Source organism: Cydia amplana, chromosome 4 (assembly GCF_948474715.1).
Source record: "Cydia amplana chromosome 4, ilCydAmpl1.1, whole genome shotgun sequence".
Lineage (NCBI taxonomy): Eukaryota > Metazoa > Arthropoda > Insecta > Lepidoptera > Tortricidae > Cydia > Cydia amplana.
The window spans coordinates 14,332,957-14,348,123 of NC_086072.1; the positions used below are offsets into that span (position 1 = coordinate 14,332,957).

The 15,167-nt window shown below is 36.7% G+C and overlaps 1 protein-coding gene across 1 annotated transcript in view; it reads left to right on the forward strand.

Moving 5' to 3' along the window:
- LOC134647261 (very low-density lipoprotein receptor) overlaps nt 1-15,167 on the forward strand; it is a 256,638-nt gene extending 241,471 nt beyond the window's left edge. The window contains exons 12-17 of the mRNA XM_063501537.1: nt 31-240; nt 1,176-1,374; nt 7,396-7,473; nt 11,450-11,565; nt 13,377-13,535; nt 14,449-15,167. Of these exons, the coding sequence (XP_063357607.1) occupies nt 31-240; nt 1,176-1,374; nt 7,396-7,473; nt 11,450-11,565; nt 13,377-13,535; nt 14,449-14,493 (807 nt within the window). The 3' untranslated portion in view covers nt 14,494-15,167. The remainder of the gene's footprint in view (nt 1-30; nt 241-1,175; nt 1,375-7,395; nt 7,474-11,449; nt 11,566-13,376; nt 13,536-14,448) is intronic.

Sequence of the window (15,167 nt, forward strand, 5' to 3'; positions counted from 1 at the left end):
AACAGATTAACATCTTATAAATGTCTACAGGTTGACGCAAAAATGAGCACAATCTCATCTTGCAACTACGACGGCAGCGCGCGGCGGGTGGTGCTGTACTCGACCGACGTGCTCCGCCACCCCTTCTCCATCACCACGTTCGAGGACTGGGTGTACTGGACCGACTGGGACAAGGCCGCTGTGTACCGCGCCAACAAGTTCAACGGAAAGGATATCGAAGCTATCACTTCTACGCACACTGTAAGTTCGCATTTTTACGCGTGAGCTGTAAAGCCACGTCTCTAAACTTCTAAGATTTAGAGCAGCAATTGCATGTAGGACTTTTTCTAACGACGTGCCGTGCTTCCTTATCCCTTCTCCATTACGACATCGAGTGCTGGGTGTACTGGAGCGACTGCGCCAACAAGTTCAACCAAAAGGAAATTGCTACGAACATTTTGATTTCGCTTTTGGACATGGTCTGTGGAACCAATTGCCTAAACTTATAGGGTGACAAGATGAAGAGAAGCGACTGAGTAGTTTTAGAAATCCCTTGTCGATCTACTTGCACGTAGGTCCGATCTGTATTACCATCTTCGATTACTGCTACTGGTGGACCGACGAGGATAATGCGGGAACTACGTTTCAGAGCCAATAAGTTCAACGAAAATAATATGGGGCTTTACATTGATACTTCGTCTATTTAAACCAGTCCTGGGTAGGTAGGTAACAAATATATACGATAAATTCCTTGTTCGACTTTTGCCACAGCTCGAAGTGTAGCTAATCTATGCCATATAAAATGCATTGCAAGTATTGCAACAACCGAGGAAAAGTGAAAGCATCTTACTGACCATGTTTGTACGCTATTAGAAAATAGCATTGCTACTTCGCGGTACATGACGGGGCCGGCCGGGTTCTCAGAAATCGAACAACGATTATAAATCGTTATAAGTTTTATTTCTCTGTCCCCTTGACATCTATTATTCCCAATGGCCAATTCATTTATTATATCTACTTTGCTCGATTAAAAAAGTCTTCGGCAGCTGCATCTTTGTCCAAGCCTTTAACAGATGATACACCTTCTTATGCGCTGTCTCTGCCTCTATGGCTTCCAATATGTTCCTGTCATCTCCATATGTGATGAATCTCTTCCACGTTTGTCTGCAACTTTCTAAGGAATCCTACATTTCCAGCTCCAGAACCCGATGGTGATCCACGTGTACCACCCGTACCGGCAGCCGGACGGCGTGAACCACTGCGCCGCCGTGAACGGACACTGCTCGCACCTGTGCCTGCCGGCGCCGCGGATAGGCCCGCACTCGCCGCGCGTGTCCTGCGCCTGCCCCAACGGGTTGCGCTTGCTGCCCGATGACCAGATGTGCGTCGAAGACAGTGAGTACACTTACAATGTTTGCGTCTACATTTAAAGTTGATTTTTTTATCAAGTCAACGTCAAGACTATTTATCGGAATTAACAGCTCGAATGGAGCGTATGTACTTGTATTGTGTTGACAGAAAATTCGACACAGAAAAAGTTAAAGATGGAACTTCTCTTTTCGTTTCTGCTAAAGAGTCATGAGAATACTATCGTCCCTAATACGGACTGTATTAGGAATTCCATCTAGCGCGCACCACGTGCGACGTGCAAAACAAGTTATGGAAAAGGAAGGCTAAACGTAACAACTAGAACAGCCGGACGTAATTGTTTACATGTCAAATATTATTAACGATGTGCTAATAATCCGTAAAAAGGGAAACGACTCTTGCTCGGGCCCGACGTCGGGCCTGACATTGGGCGGGCCTGATAGCGAGTGTGGATGTAATTGGCCATTTTATTTGACAGAAACTTCTAGAACAAGGAGATCTTTTGATACTTAACACAATTCTTTAATCAATTATATGTTAAAATATAACTAAATATGTTAAGTAGTTTAAGTGATTACTAATAAAAAATAAACGTACCGGTCTATCGTCACTTATTATGGTAGGTAGTCTCGGAAGTACCTAGGTAAGTTTCTGAGAACGTAAAAGTAAATTGGATAATCATGTTGTTATTGTTGATGATTTCTTTATAATCTGTTTAGGGAATCATGCTATGTATTTTACGTCAACGACTTGATAACATGACAATGCTGATAGAATGATGATGATAGAATATCTTAAATAAATCAAACTTTTCTAGTTCTACCGACACGTTTGTTAATACCTACCTATATGTGAGTAAATATACCTAATATGCCATGCGAACTATGTAATTAATTTTACTTTTAAGCTTGGAACCTTTTAAATAACAAATTTTCGGGCCAACGAAGCATACCTATATACGAATATTAAGAGCCTCAATAAAAAAATTTAATAGACAAAATGTCAATACGTATAATTTTTCTCCCTTTGCATTCACATAATAAAAAAATTTAAACAAACCTTACAAAGGACTTGTTCAAAACTGAACTTGGTGGCGGCGTTTCTTCGAAAATAGCAAGGATTCAAGGAGAATGTAATATTCCGTAGGGCGTAGATAATACAACATACTTAGGTACACATTCCTTTTAACGCAACGGAAGTTCATGGTGTGAATTATGTGACATATCTCACCTTGCCAAGCTAAATTACACTTTATTATCATGTCTTACCAATTACAACAGAAGAGCGCTATAATCAGGCATGTGCAAACATACGCAGGTGTTATTCTCGTAAGTAGGTACGTCGGTTTGTTTTCCATGATGCGTGTGTTTTAATATGGAAACTTGAAAACAATGAACTTCAATACAGTAAAATACAGTTTGAGAGTCTCAGCTAGCTTGATATGAAATTGAGACAGGTACAATAAAATAACGTGAAACCTCAAAACTGGCGCGCAAACAGTACAAGCCAAATTATTGCCGGGAACCCGCTCGGCGGGTTCTCTGTTTGTAATCGCTTTTCTCTACAAAGCGGGAAAACGCTGAGATCGGCTAGGAGCGTAGCGCCATGAAAATGTTGGCAGTAAATGTGTAAGTTCATCGTCATACTCCTAAGCTAACTAAGCGATTTCTAGAGAACTCCCGAAAAGTAGGTACCCAGATGATTTAGGACATAAAGGAGGCGCCACATAAATAGAAAATGACGTACGTATGTCAAATTTTGTTCAATTGGCTGAGGTCAATAAAAGCATCTAGCGTTATTGTCCTTGGCATTTCTGCCTTGATTGATGAAACCGAATCAATATGCTTATTGACTGTAATTGGCGTGTAGGTACATAAAGGGTATATTCCTGCTGATGGCCATATCGTTGTTGCTACCTATGCCCTAACCAATATCGTTCATTAAAAAGAGCGGCATGTGCTAGCCGGACTCACGCCCCTAGGGTTCCGTACATCATCGTAATTTACCCCCCAAAAGTGGCCGCCTTGTATAAAATGTACCTATTCATTGACGTTACCCTTCTGTATTTAGGTCACCGACATATGTACATACATATGTGTACCTACTAAATTTCATCCCAATTGGTCCAGTATTAATTTCGAAAGAAATTGGCTATGACAAATGGACGGACATAGGACACTCGAGTGATCCCATATGGGTTCCATTTTTTTTCCTCTGTACGAAATCCTTAAAGAAGTCTGACGAAGTACCTACCTAATGGAACTTATAAAGCTTGTAATAAAAATTACACCAGTGGCAGTGTAGGTATTAGTTGGAGTTTGAGAAGATCATAGCGAATTCTTATGCGGTTTTTCGAAACCACTGACATGATTCGTTAGTTACGCATCTGCTATGAGTAATTAATTTAGGTAGGTAATTCTTAACTCACTCTTATTCTTCTTCTTTTCATAAATATGTAACATCTGAAATCAAAAATTTGAATATTTGAAATGTGTCGCCAAGTTGAAGTTAATATTTTAATAACAAAACTTCCGTTAATATTTATGTTCCAAGAGTTGACAATGTGACTATAAACATTAGTGTTCTACTAAACTACTGCTTGTTCTTACTAGAAGTAGTAACCTAGTAGGAGTCTACATGTATACCTTTAGGCACCTATGATAAAAACAAATCGGCGTTTTTAAAAGCGTAGTAGTCTACAGATAGGCCATATCAGCAGTAATTACTGGAAATTACGATAATATTTCCGATTGCAATTGATTAAGTCGAGACAGGTGTTAACAATATCGCATCAAGATAAATTTTATTAAAAAGTCATCTGCGTACCTACCACGTCGTGGCGCGTCATCGGATGACGACACATCGTACGATATTTTTTCGACGCTGTGTCATTGCGTGTTGTAGGTTTCCACCGAATCATACCTACTTGCTCATGTCATGACCTAATGATTCCTTCCAAAACAGCGGTTCTTGTGTTCGTTTTTGATGTATTTAAAATGACATTATACGTGATTTTGTACAATGTCCTTTTATGAATAGGTATTGATTGATACACAGAACAGACATGTATACTTTTTATCAATGTAGGTACATGTGCAGACAACAAAGCTCCTTTCATTAGAGCAGAGAGATAAAATAAGGTCAAGATTTTCATAAAGATTAATAAAATCATTGTAAAGATTAATAAAAAGTAATATCTGTAAAGATTGATAAAACCCAAAAATGCGCGTTTTCCCAGAGATAAGACCTAACTAGATCGGTTTTTCGCCCCCGAAAACCCCGAGATCCCCGAAATATATATATGTAAATAAATATAAATATAAATAAATAAACAAGAATTGCTCGTTTCAAGGAATTAGATGTAGTTGTACGTTTAAATTTAGTATTCTGGTAAACCAGTGATTTCATTTAATATCTTAAAGTAAAGATAGGTAGTTAAAAGTATACATTAATATTTTTTAACTATAATATCGTCTATCTATATCATTAGAGGCCTTCAATTTTCTTTAAGTAAGTACACTTGTCAGTAGTCATCCGCATTTTCCTCACTTGCCTCAGAAGTGAATGAACCTTCTCGGAAGTCGATAATAATCGGGTAACAATCGAATCCAATATAATAGATACCTACTAAGTAAAATCAAAGTGGGCAGTGAAAAGTAATTCCAAGAATATCAAATCGAACCCGATTGAGTCACAACATTGATAATGCTGTAAGCTGCTTACTACAAATAGTATTAATTGTTTTCACAATCTCGCGGAGATATGATATCGGGGATTTTTGTGGTCAGAGGTCTGGCTTATGTACAGTTTTTGCCTGTAATTGTTTATTTGAATGTAACCATGATTAAGTATAATATTTAGCAGAGTAGTCCAGTAAAATATTTTGCGGTCCGAATCAAATTTAATTAATTAATGTGGAATAAATGTATATAGCATAAGTACATATATAAATTGTTATAATGCAGAAATTAGGTAGCTACCTACCTAATATTTTCGTTTCTTTGAACTGATAGAAACTATCATACTTTCACATTTGAACAAACAACCCTTTGAAAATCTTAATAAGACTTTTCACGTACTCACAAATTACGCAAGCACTATTTGAAGATGCAGTGCCTACTTACAGTTGCCAAGGCAATGTCATCGTCAAGGCACGATCATTTTATTATGATACACGCGTAGGAACACGCATAGATATACACCACCATCGATTAACTACCGTAATTTAAAAGGGCTTTTGAACATCGTATGCCTAATTACGCTTAAGTATTACAGAAGAATTGCGGTTAAAAGGAAATTGTGCTTTAAAAACAGGCTATTTATACTGGACTACCAATTCACTTACGTCGTTTTAGACTCAGTTGCCCATGATGGGAAATTACCCAGCCTATTTTTAGCCATGGAAAAAATTCAAAAAGACATACGACGACGGTGTAATTTAATTTCGTTCGAGAAGCCACAGGCGTTGTAGTTAATTCACTATTTATAGCTACGTACTACATACATCTGCCAACACGTTCAATACGTATTATATTAGCATGCTCGAGTATACTTATGGCAACTGCAAGTGGGAAAAAGGGTGTTTGTCTTCCGTTTCCGTATACCATACCGCTCTCGGCCCAGTGTACCTATTGTAAGTATAACAAATAACGCAACGCTTTAACATGTAGGTAAGTAGGTACCTAATTAAATACCGAGCTTAACTCTAAGCAAATTTTCTAATAAGTACGGATAAATAATAAGTTTTTATAATATTTAGAGTAGGTACCTGTTTACTTCTTTTTCTATTATCAGTATTATCACTAATTCATTAATAAATCTTATAGTTGCAAATTGTATGTGGTAATTATTTATTGCTTAGCGACTATTCATTGTCAGTCAGGACGCGACCTTGCCTAAACGAGTTAAACAATTTCGTCCGTGCGACATCCTACTATCGAAATTCAAAAAGCAATACGTTGCCCAAGCTCAATGGCTGGTTAGTGAATAAGGTGAGGTGACGTCACGACATCACGCCACCTTTCGTTTAGTCAATTCGGACGCGATCCGGCCCGGCGCTAGCGGCCTTGCTAACGATCGATGTCTCTTTATTACATCACTTTATTACACCGTCGTTTGGCAGGCGCGTTTCTGCTTCGTAGAGGGCTTAACAATTAAAAGTGACCTACATTTTTGTCAACAGTAACACCGTAAAATTAACAGATGTTTGAGATGTTAAACATGTTATCATTTTGTATATTGGATAACAAATGTCATCTGGTTAAAATTGTCGTAAAACCAGAAACAGCTATGAGAAGTGATCAGCACGCGCTCTTACTCGCTTAGAAACTTCTGCTGCTGACTGTATTTACTTTTTGTCCCCGAATAAACTAGTTATCAATTGAATACTGCTGCTTAATAATATTTTTTGGAACACTACCTTTGTACTTTCGTCACAGAGCTACGACTAGACCACTTTCGGACCTTTTATTTCGTTACAGCCGTTTATAAATTTAATTAAGGTTATAGATAAGTAACACATGACGAGAAAACTTTATAAAATAAGCCGTCATTAAATCAGTTAACTGGCAATTTTGTATTATTATACCCTAAGGTGCCGAAATGATAACGTCATAGTTAACGTTGGTTTTGCCCCGCAGTAAAACTACCTTAAGGGATAGATCCTAGGGATTTGCGCAAATACGGTTCTGTATTATGAAATAAAGTAATTCTATTTTTGGACAAATATAACCAACAACATTCTTAACTGTTCGGTTAACCTAGGCAGCTGTAGTGAGTGCGAGCCGGATCGCACTCGGTTAAATTGACGGAACGTTGCACGTTGGCGAGTTTAGTTTAGGAGGCGCGGCGCGGTCGGCGGCGGTAGGGCGGTACACTTGGCATTTTTGCATTAGTCGCCGAGAGCGGTGGTCGCGCGCTCCTTGTTGCACTCTATATTTATATCGCTCTCTTATATCAAAAGTTCAATTACCCTCAAACTTGTCACTTCAACAAACATAAACATAACCTTCAAGCATTTGTTAAGTTTAATTTATAATACATCTACAGATTCAGTTAATCCAGAAGTGGAGGTGCAAAAACCGACAGGTTCAAATGAAAATATTGTAGAGGAAAAACCTGTAACCAGTGAGTATTTTAACCGGCCATCCAGTTTCTTTAAACCAGTCCCTTTTGTCTTTACCTTACCTACTGCTCCTTGAAGTGAATAGAATTTGTGGCATTTGAGGTTATATCGACGAATTCATTAACATATAATGAAAGTGAATGTGAAATAGTGTTACCTACAGTTAAATGTGTCTGTGCAATCGGATTTTCTCTTGCATTTATTAATGATTTATTGGATTGAATGCCACAATTTCTTTCTCGGATTGCGTTCCTGAATGGGTTTAATCATTGTCATCGCTTTCGATAAGATAAAATTACATTTAAATTTGGGCGCAGGAACCATCATTCTAACATTCATCGCTATTCACTAACACGGTTCACTGTGAATGTTTAAAAGATATCTGTGTGTCTTCAACATAGGATTCCTAAATTTACAGGGAATGCCAAACGCCTAGTTTCCAAGCTGATGAACAGCTTTGAATGTGCGTTAAAGACGTTTGCTGTTAACACATATGGTGAATTCAAAAAGAGAAGGGCTATCAGGCCTTCTCTTGAAGCTAGTTCGTGACTACGCCAAAAGCGAGGATACTACTGAACCTCCAGAGGAACCGAGTTTATCATCTGTCGACGCAGACGGCGAGCCAATGAAGGTGTATTGGGAGACCGATAAAGAACAGTTGGAAGAGCAGAACCAACCTTACCTAGACCTCTTCTTGAAAGACATCGCTCTGTCAAGAATCCCGGACACCACCGACGAACCCACCAAAGAATTACATTACAATTACGACGGACTTAGTCTCAATTTTTTACCAGAGGCTGTGAAAAATTTTAACGCATTAGGTAATGTATAATATTGTTTTACATATAATAATAATAAAACGGGGGTTTTCTAGCTAGGAAGACACACAGATTACTTGAACTGGGTGCATGTTGCATACACGGATTAAATAATGCTAAGAAACATTATCTACCTATTTAACTAACAATAATTGCACACGCGAAAAACATATAAAACTTTACTGGGTATAATAATTTTGAACTGAAACAACGACATAATAAAAGGATGTAACAATGATTTATCAACTAGTGGGATCATTACCAGCATTAATTCCATTAATTGTACAGGGTTTTGTTGTGCATTATGGCATCCACAACTCGACGACAATACCTGTCCTTCCTGTCCTCTTTTGTTTTTTTGAATCCCCTTTGTAACAATAAATAATACCGTGTTACTAGGTGAGGGTGGGGAGGGTCGATCCCTAGGGGACACTTGGTAAACTTCATTTTTAATCAAACCAAACGAGATACAATTTTTTGCGCTGGTAACACTCATTCATTCGTTCCTAACTTCACGTTCTGTCATGGCACTGTATCGGAAAAGTCAGTGGTTAAAAAATAGCGGACGGTGAAAGATTTTCTGCGTACTATATTCAATTTTCGGTAAGCTTTAACTGGATTTATTTTATAATATGAGATGGAAATGATGTTAGTGAGTGTGCTTATTTTATTTTTTGTTTATTGAAGTGATGATTAACTTGGATTACATTGATATACGCCAACACATGTTTCGAGTACGGCACGTTTTATAATCTTACTATGTATGGGGAGACTTTGTCTTTTTCTTCAGGGGAGATATGATTCCGGGATCATGTCACCCCCAAAGCGATCAAGTATACATTGTAATAAATTTACTTACAAAATAATTCATAGAGCTATCATAAATATTTTCTTTTCTTTAGTAAATCATGCCTCGAAAGTACGACCAGAGAAACACTGATTTAAACTTTCAAGGTTTTTGACTCATTATTTGTAACGGAATTTAATGGCGTATAATTCAGTTTTTAATTATACAACCGACTCCGAAAACGGAATTATCCACGTGGCCTTTGAAAAGACTGACTAAAGTTGACATCAACATTTTACGAACTACCCGTACTTGGTCTTTTTTATCAAGTTAAACGTTTTACACACAGGGGATGTTACTCGGTCGACAAAAAAACACTTATAACGATATTTGGTTTTCAACCGACGATATTTGTTTGTATGGATGAAATGCTATTTCAATGTCTTTCCGACCTTATGTACTATAGAACCGACGGTCCATAGAAAGGATTTTAGGATTATGCAGCTCAAACACCGTCCTCGAAACGTGAGCAGTAAATTTCTAAACTTATTTATTATAGTAAACAATAACGACCAGTGATGGGTAAAAAAATTAAAATTGCTGTAGGTATCTGACGCTAAAAATACCTTCATAAGAACTTTAAAAAAATTAGCTTGTTACAAGAAATTTTATGTTAATAACTTAGATTTTTGTTTTTTTTTGTTACAAAAATTAATTCCCTATTTTATGTTGTTTTATGGATAATACGATTACATTGTTTTTTAAAAGTATAAGATTATGGATTAATATGTGTTTGATATCTTCATATATTAATTTTCTGTAGATAAAGTGAATAAATTAATGTAGATACTACCCTCGAAATATGACATTGCCACTTAAAATCTTTTTACCAAGTGTCCCCAAATCTGGAAGACTTGATCCCTTCGGCTTAGACATCTGATTACCGGAAATACAACTTCAAAGCATGGAAGATGCAATATATATATGTTTGCTGTGTATTTTACAAATTATAGATGCATTGCTAATAGCGATCCGAGTTATATAATCAATGAGAATCTGGTATGGGGAGACATGGTAAAAATATGTTTACCATGTGTCCCAAGAACCAGGGTCACTTGATCCCCCTAGGATCAAGGCTCCCGACCAGGGGTAAACAAGTCTCCCTTACATAGGGGACACATGGTAAAAGTCAACAGTATGGGTTTTCATTAAATAATGATCTAATTTATTGCACAAATCTGTTCTAATTCAAACTATTAATGAAGAGATAAATTCTGAGTCGTATGGTCTATAAAGTTTTTCAATACTACAAATAGTTAAGAAAATGTATGCTTAAAACAAAAGGGGTGATCAACCCTCCCCAGTTTCCCCTATACATTTAAACTAGGTTAGTATATTTGAGTAACAGTTGGCACGTTTCATTGACAGCAGCAAAAGGATCCTAAATAGATTAGTCTAGTTTAAACCGGTGTGAAAAACCCACGCAATAGTTATGTTGTGTTTAAAAAAAAATTGTGTATTGATTTTGAGTAGAAATATAAGTAGGTGCATAGCCATAAATATATCAGTATCACCATGATCCGAATCAATTACGATTATTAAGTTAAGTTTTGTATTATTGGCGAATACAAAACTTTTCTAGGTATAATTCGTAAACTGACGGCGTTTGTTTATTTTGGGTCAAATACATGATCGGTTGACATTGAACTTGTTAATTGACTGACTTGCTAAATGACTAAAATTTTGCAAAACTTCCTACGTTATGTTAACATAAGCAGTTAGAATTACGTGCAAGCAGGCAAATTAAACAAACACATCCGCTTGTCCTTACTTAACTTACGATCTTTCATGTTTGTGATTAACGCTTATTCTTTTGTGGTGGTGATTTTTAGACCCCACGCAGGTATGCTTAGTTTCAAAATCCGTTAATAATTCAAAATTAGAATGGGTAAAATCCAATACGCCGTTTTAGAAATTAAAAATAAAGGCACCTGTGATATTTTCAAACATAATACATCGTGTCTATTAACTTCAGAAATAGTAGTTTGTTAGGTGGCAATGTCACACCAACTTTTCGTCAGTAAAAGTAGTTTTTTAGGCATTAGAACAATGCCAGAAAAAACTTGTTGTTTTTCCTTAAACACTCAAACTAAACGTACCTGCTGAAGAACTATAATGTCAATACATAAACATTCCTTTGATATTTCCAATTCCAGTACGTGTTTATCTTTGTAATCTTATTATAAATTCAAATTTGTAACAATTTGAGGCATAACTTGAATAATTTTCAATACCATAGCTTTCAAGAGAAATATCAGGGGAGTCTCAAAAAATTATCTATTTTCCTAACGATCGGTTTTTATGTTATTCCAGACGTGCCAGAAATACCTAAATCTGACCCAGGAATCTCAAACAACGGCCGCGACGCAGGCGTCATCGCCGGAATAGTTGTTGCTGTAATATCAGGAGTCATTATATTAGCAGCATTGGTAAGTTATGAATAATATAAAAATTCTTGCAGTAATTACCGGCAGAAAAAATCATCATACTTATACGGTTTTGTTTTCGGGACCGGGAATGATATTGGCTCAGTGTTTTTTGCGGAAACGGATTAAAAGTTAAAACCGTTTGTTGCCCCACTTAAATATTGTTTTTAGTATTTGTTTTTTATAGCGGCAACAGAAATACATCATCTGTGAACCCTTCGGGTACGGATCCCTATTAACAGTTTTCTTACCTAACTAGAGATTAAGTAAAGACTAATAACGATTCTCACGATTCCAAAAACTGGTGAAACATGAAAAGCCATTGTCTTCATGATTATTTTCTCACGTTCTGAATAATTGTCGTGTTAATAAGTAGTTAAAAGTGAAAGTAAACCCAGTTTAGCAGATACGTAACTATTAAAGGGTTGATAAGAAATCCACGACCATGTTGCACAAGTATCGTAAAATGCAGAAATTGATATTGTAGGTAATTAAATAAACTTCACGTTCTTCCTCCTTCTCCACTGGACCTACAAAACAAATTACCAAGGCCGTTGCAAAACTTTTCAGACAAAAAACAATTTAAAGTTTAACCGGTTTAAAGACGCAGGTATTGACTGTGAAATGCCGCAGGTAACTATTGTGGCACTATATAGCAGAACTGCCTCATGGCTGATGTTCGGTTGTTTTCTTTTTTTTACGAGTGAATGAATCATTTGTGGAAATTTAGCATGACTAATGATTTGTTTTGTTTGTGTCGTCGCCGAATTTAAACGATCTTACTTGCAATGAAAGATCTAATCCCTCCGAATTTTCTAATAGTTCAGTATAAACCAACTGTTACTTTACAACGACCATGTTACACATACCTACTCGTGCTCGTCTGATTGTACGCGTAGCATATTTAGGTGTCGTGTGACACCATTAGTGTTGTGTTGTCGAGAAATGAGGTCGGTTTGTTATGGGATTTTGATTGCTTTCCGGAAGCCCTTCTATCGTTCGACTTGCGATTGTTCACTTCGTAGTAATGGGATTGCTCATGACCAAGACTGAAATAGGCGTGGTTTTAAAATTATCCTTGCAAATATATCGGGCAAAATACTGCAAAAAGATAAGGGAAGATATCAAGATAGTGACTCGATATTAATCTTAAGGAAAATAACTGGATACATCAAGGCTCTTGATTGTAGATAATATAATGATTGATTTTAGATTGCGCTAATGAATCGCATTCCTCCTAATTGTAGACGCATGTAAACAGCGGAATCTTTAGACGGCGTCATCACTACATAGTATAAAACAAAGTCGCTTCCCGCTGTATGTCTATCTGTCTGTATGTATGCTTAGATCTTTAAAACTACGCAACGGATTTTGATGCGTTTTTTTTTAATAGATAGAGTGATTCAAGGAAGGTTAATGTATAATTTGTTAACCCGTGCGAAGCCGGGGCGGATCACTAGTCCACTTTAAACGGATGTTGGTTAGATAGTTTTCTCAATCATACCATAGAGAAAAAAATACATAGATTGCTCACTCCATACATCCGTTAGACTATAATAAGACAAGATTATTATATTTCTCTATGATTATACATATAACGTAATTAGCGGAATTACCAATTGGTCTGCCAATGATTTAATTGAAGTTGATGGTTTTCGATTACATCACAACGAACCGCATCATTAGACACAATTGCTTCAAAAAGACGTCGGGTGCAGTAACAGTTAACCTTCGGCAAACAAACCATTCAATTGGATTCTCGAACTTTCGTCTAAAGTGGACAAGAAATTAATGTTAATTGAATTGTTTTCCAGATTGCTGTGGTGATGTACCGGCACTACGTGCACCGCAACGTCACGTCTATGAACTTTGACAACCCCGTGTACCGCAAGACCACCGAGGATCAATTCGCGCTCGAGAAGAATGGGTACGCGCCCGGCAGCAAACTGTACCCGAGCACCGTGGGAGAGGAGGTGAGAGCACTAACTGCCATGGAATGTACGCTTAACATACAGAACAGCCTAAGATAAGTCGCGCAAACTCCGCACTGCCCTCCATAGGAGCCAATTAATATAAGTGGGTGTTCTAGGTCACTGACCCTAATTTAGAACTAAAATTTCAAGATTTTAAATATTAAAGAATTTTATTTTTGAAAACATCAATTCGATTTCTTAAATATACTTAACAATGATATGATATGACCCCAACTCGACTTGGCCAAAAGAAATAGTGTTGTAAATAACAAGGTAATGCATAGTGTTAATAATAGTTAAGTGTAAGGTCTGCCTAAGACATTTTAAACTCGATGTACTTAGTTTCGTTTACTAGGACATGATTTAAGGAATTTGTAAAACAAAATATTTTTCGTTTAGGTATTAAGAGTAAGGGCAATTGATTGTGCCAACATTTTTACCGCATCAGTATTAAATCATAGCTGCCAAATTATTGGTATTAAATTATAGGTAGATATTAATGCTGTAAATAGTCCCTTTGAGATTGCCAGTATTTTTTTATTCTGCCTGCTTTAATTATTACTGATAATATTTTACTGCCGAAAATTTTGTTTTACATGCATTAACATTCGAGGGCTATTAATTATTGGTAAGTTGACTGTAGAACACAAACTGGGTATTTGTCAACGTCACTAAACAAAATGTCACCATGAAAATAGCGAAAATTAATTTGTGCCGTGAGGAACATAGGTACCCAATTTAAATTGTAGCAATACACTTGTGACGTTGATAATACCCAGGTATAATTATAATAGTGCCACTTCGTTTCGTTTGCGTGTACAAGTTGGCTGTTTAGTAAAGCATAAGTACAATTGACAAATACAAAAGCGTGTTAATGATCGTTTACTTATTTTTTTTTTTTTTTTCGTTTCAGGCTCAAGAACCTCTCAACACGCCCGGTACAAATGAGTTTGTATAGTGCTCGAGCTGGCAGTAAATACGTTATATTGTCGTTGAATGCGAAAAGAAAAAGACGGACAATGTGATACTTTAAAATAGTGAACCAGTGAATGGGTTTAAGCTGACAGTTTTGCAGAAAACTCTAAAATAGTTAGCGTTAGTGCAGTGAAAGTGTGGCGCCGATCGGAACCAAGTTCAGTTAGCTGTCACGCCTCGCACCTTTATGGATCTCAAAATTATGAGTTTGTCATTTCATGCGGTATCGGGTCTGAAGGCCGAGAAACTTAACCGCGCTACTAAACCTGTGGTCGAGTATCACAATGTGCAGAAAGGGACACGTCTGCTACTACATTTTATTAGACTGTGAATAGCGTAGAGATTAGATACAAATTGCTTTATCAGCAGATGCCTGGTGCATAGTAATTATTTATATTAACTATATTTTTTTTATATTCAACTTTTAGTTAAGTGTTTTAATTACAATGCTTTTGTATAACGAACTCAAGAGATTGGTTGATTTTTTAATATAATAAAATGAAGCTCATTTTTATATAGCGAGATGTACTTATATAGTAAATTTACAATAATGTTATTATTGAATATGTATGCATGCAGTACATGAAGTACCGAGACACATGTAACAAATTCTTAAGAACCAAATATGCAACGATTTGCGTCATTGTAAAAGCATCA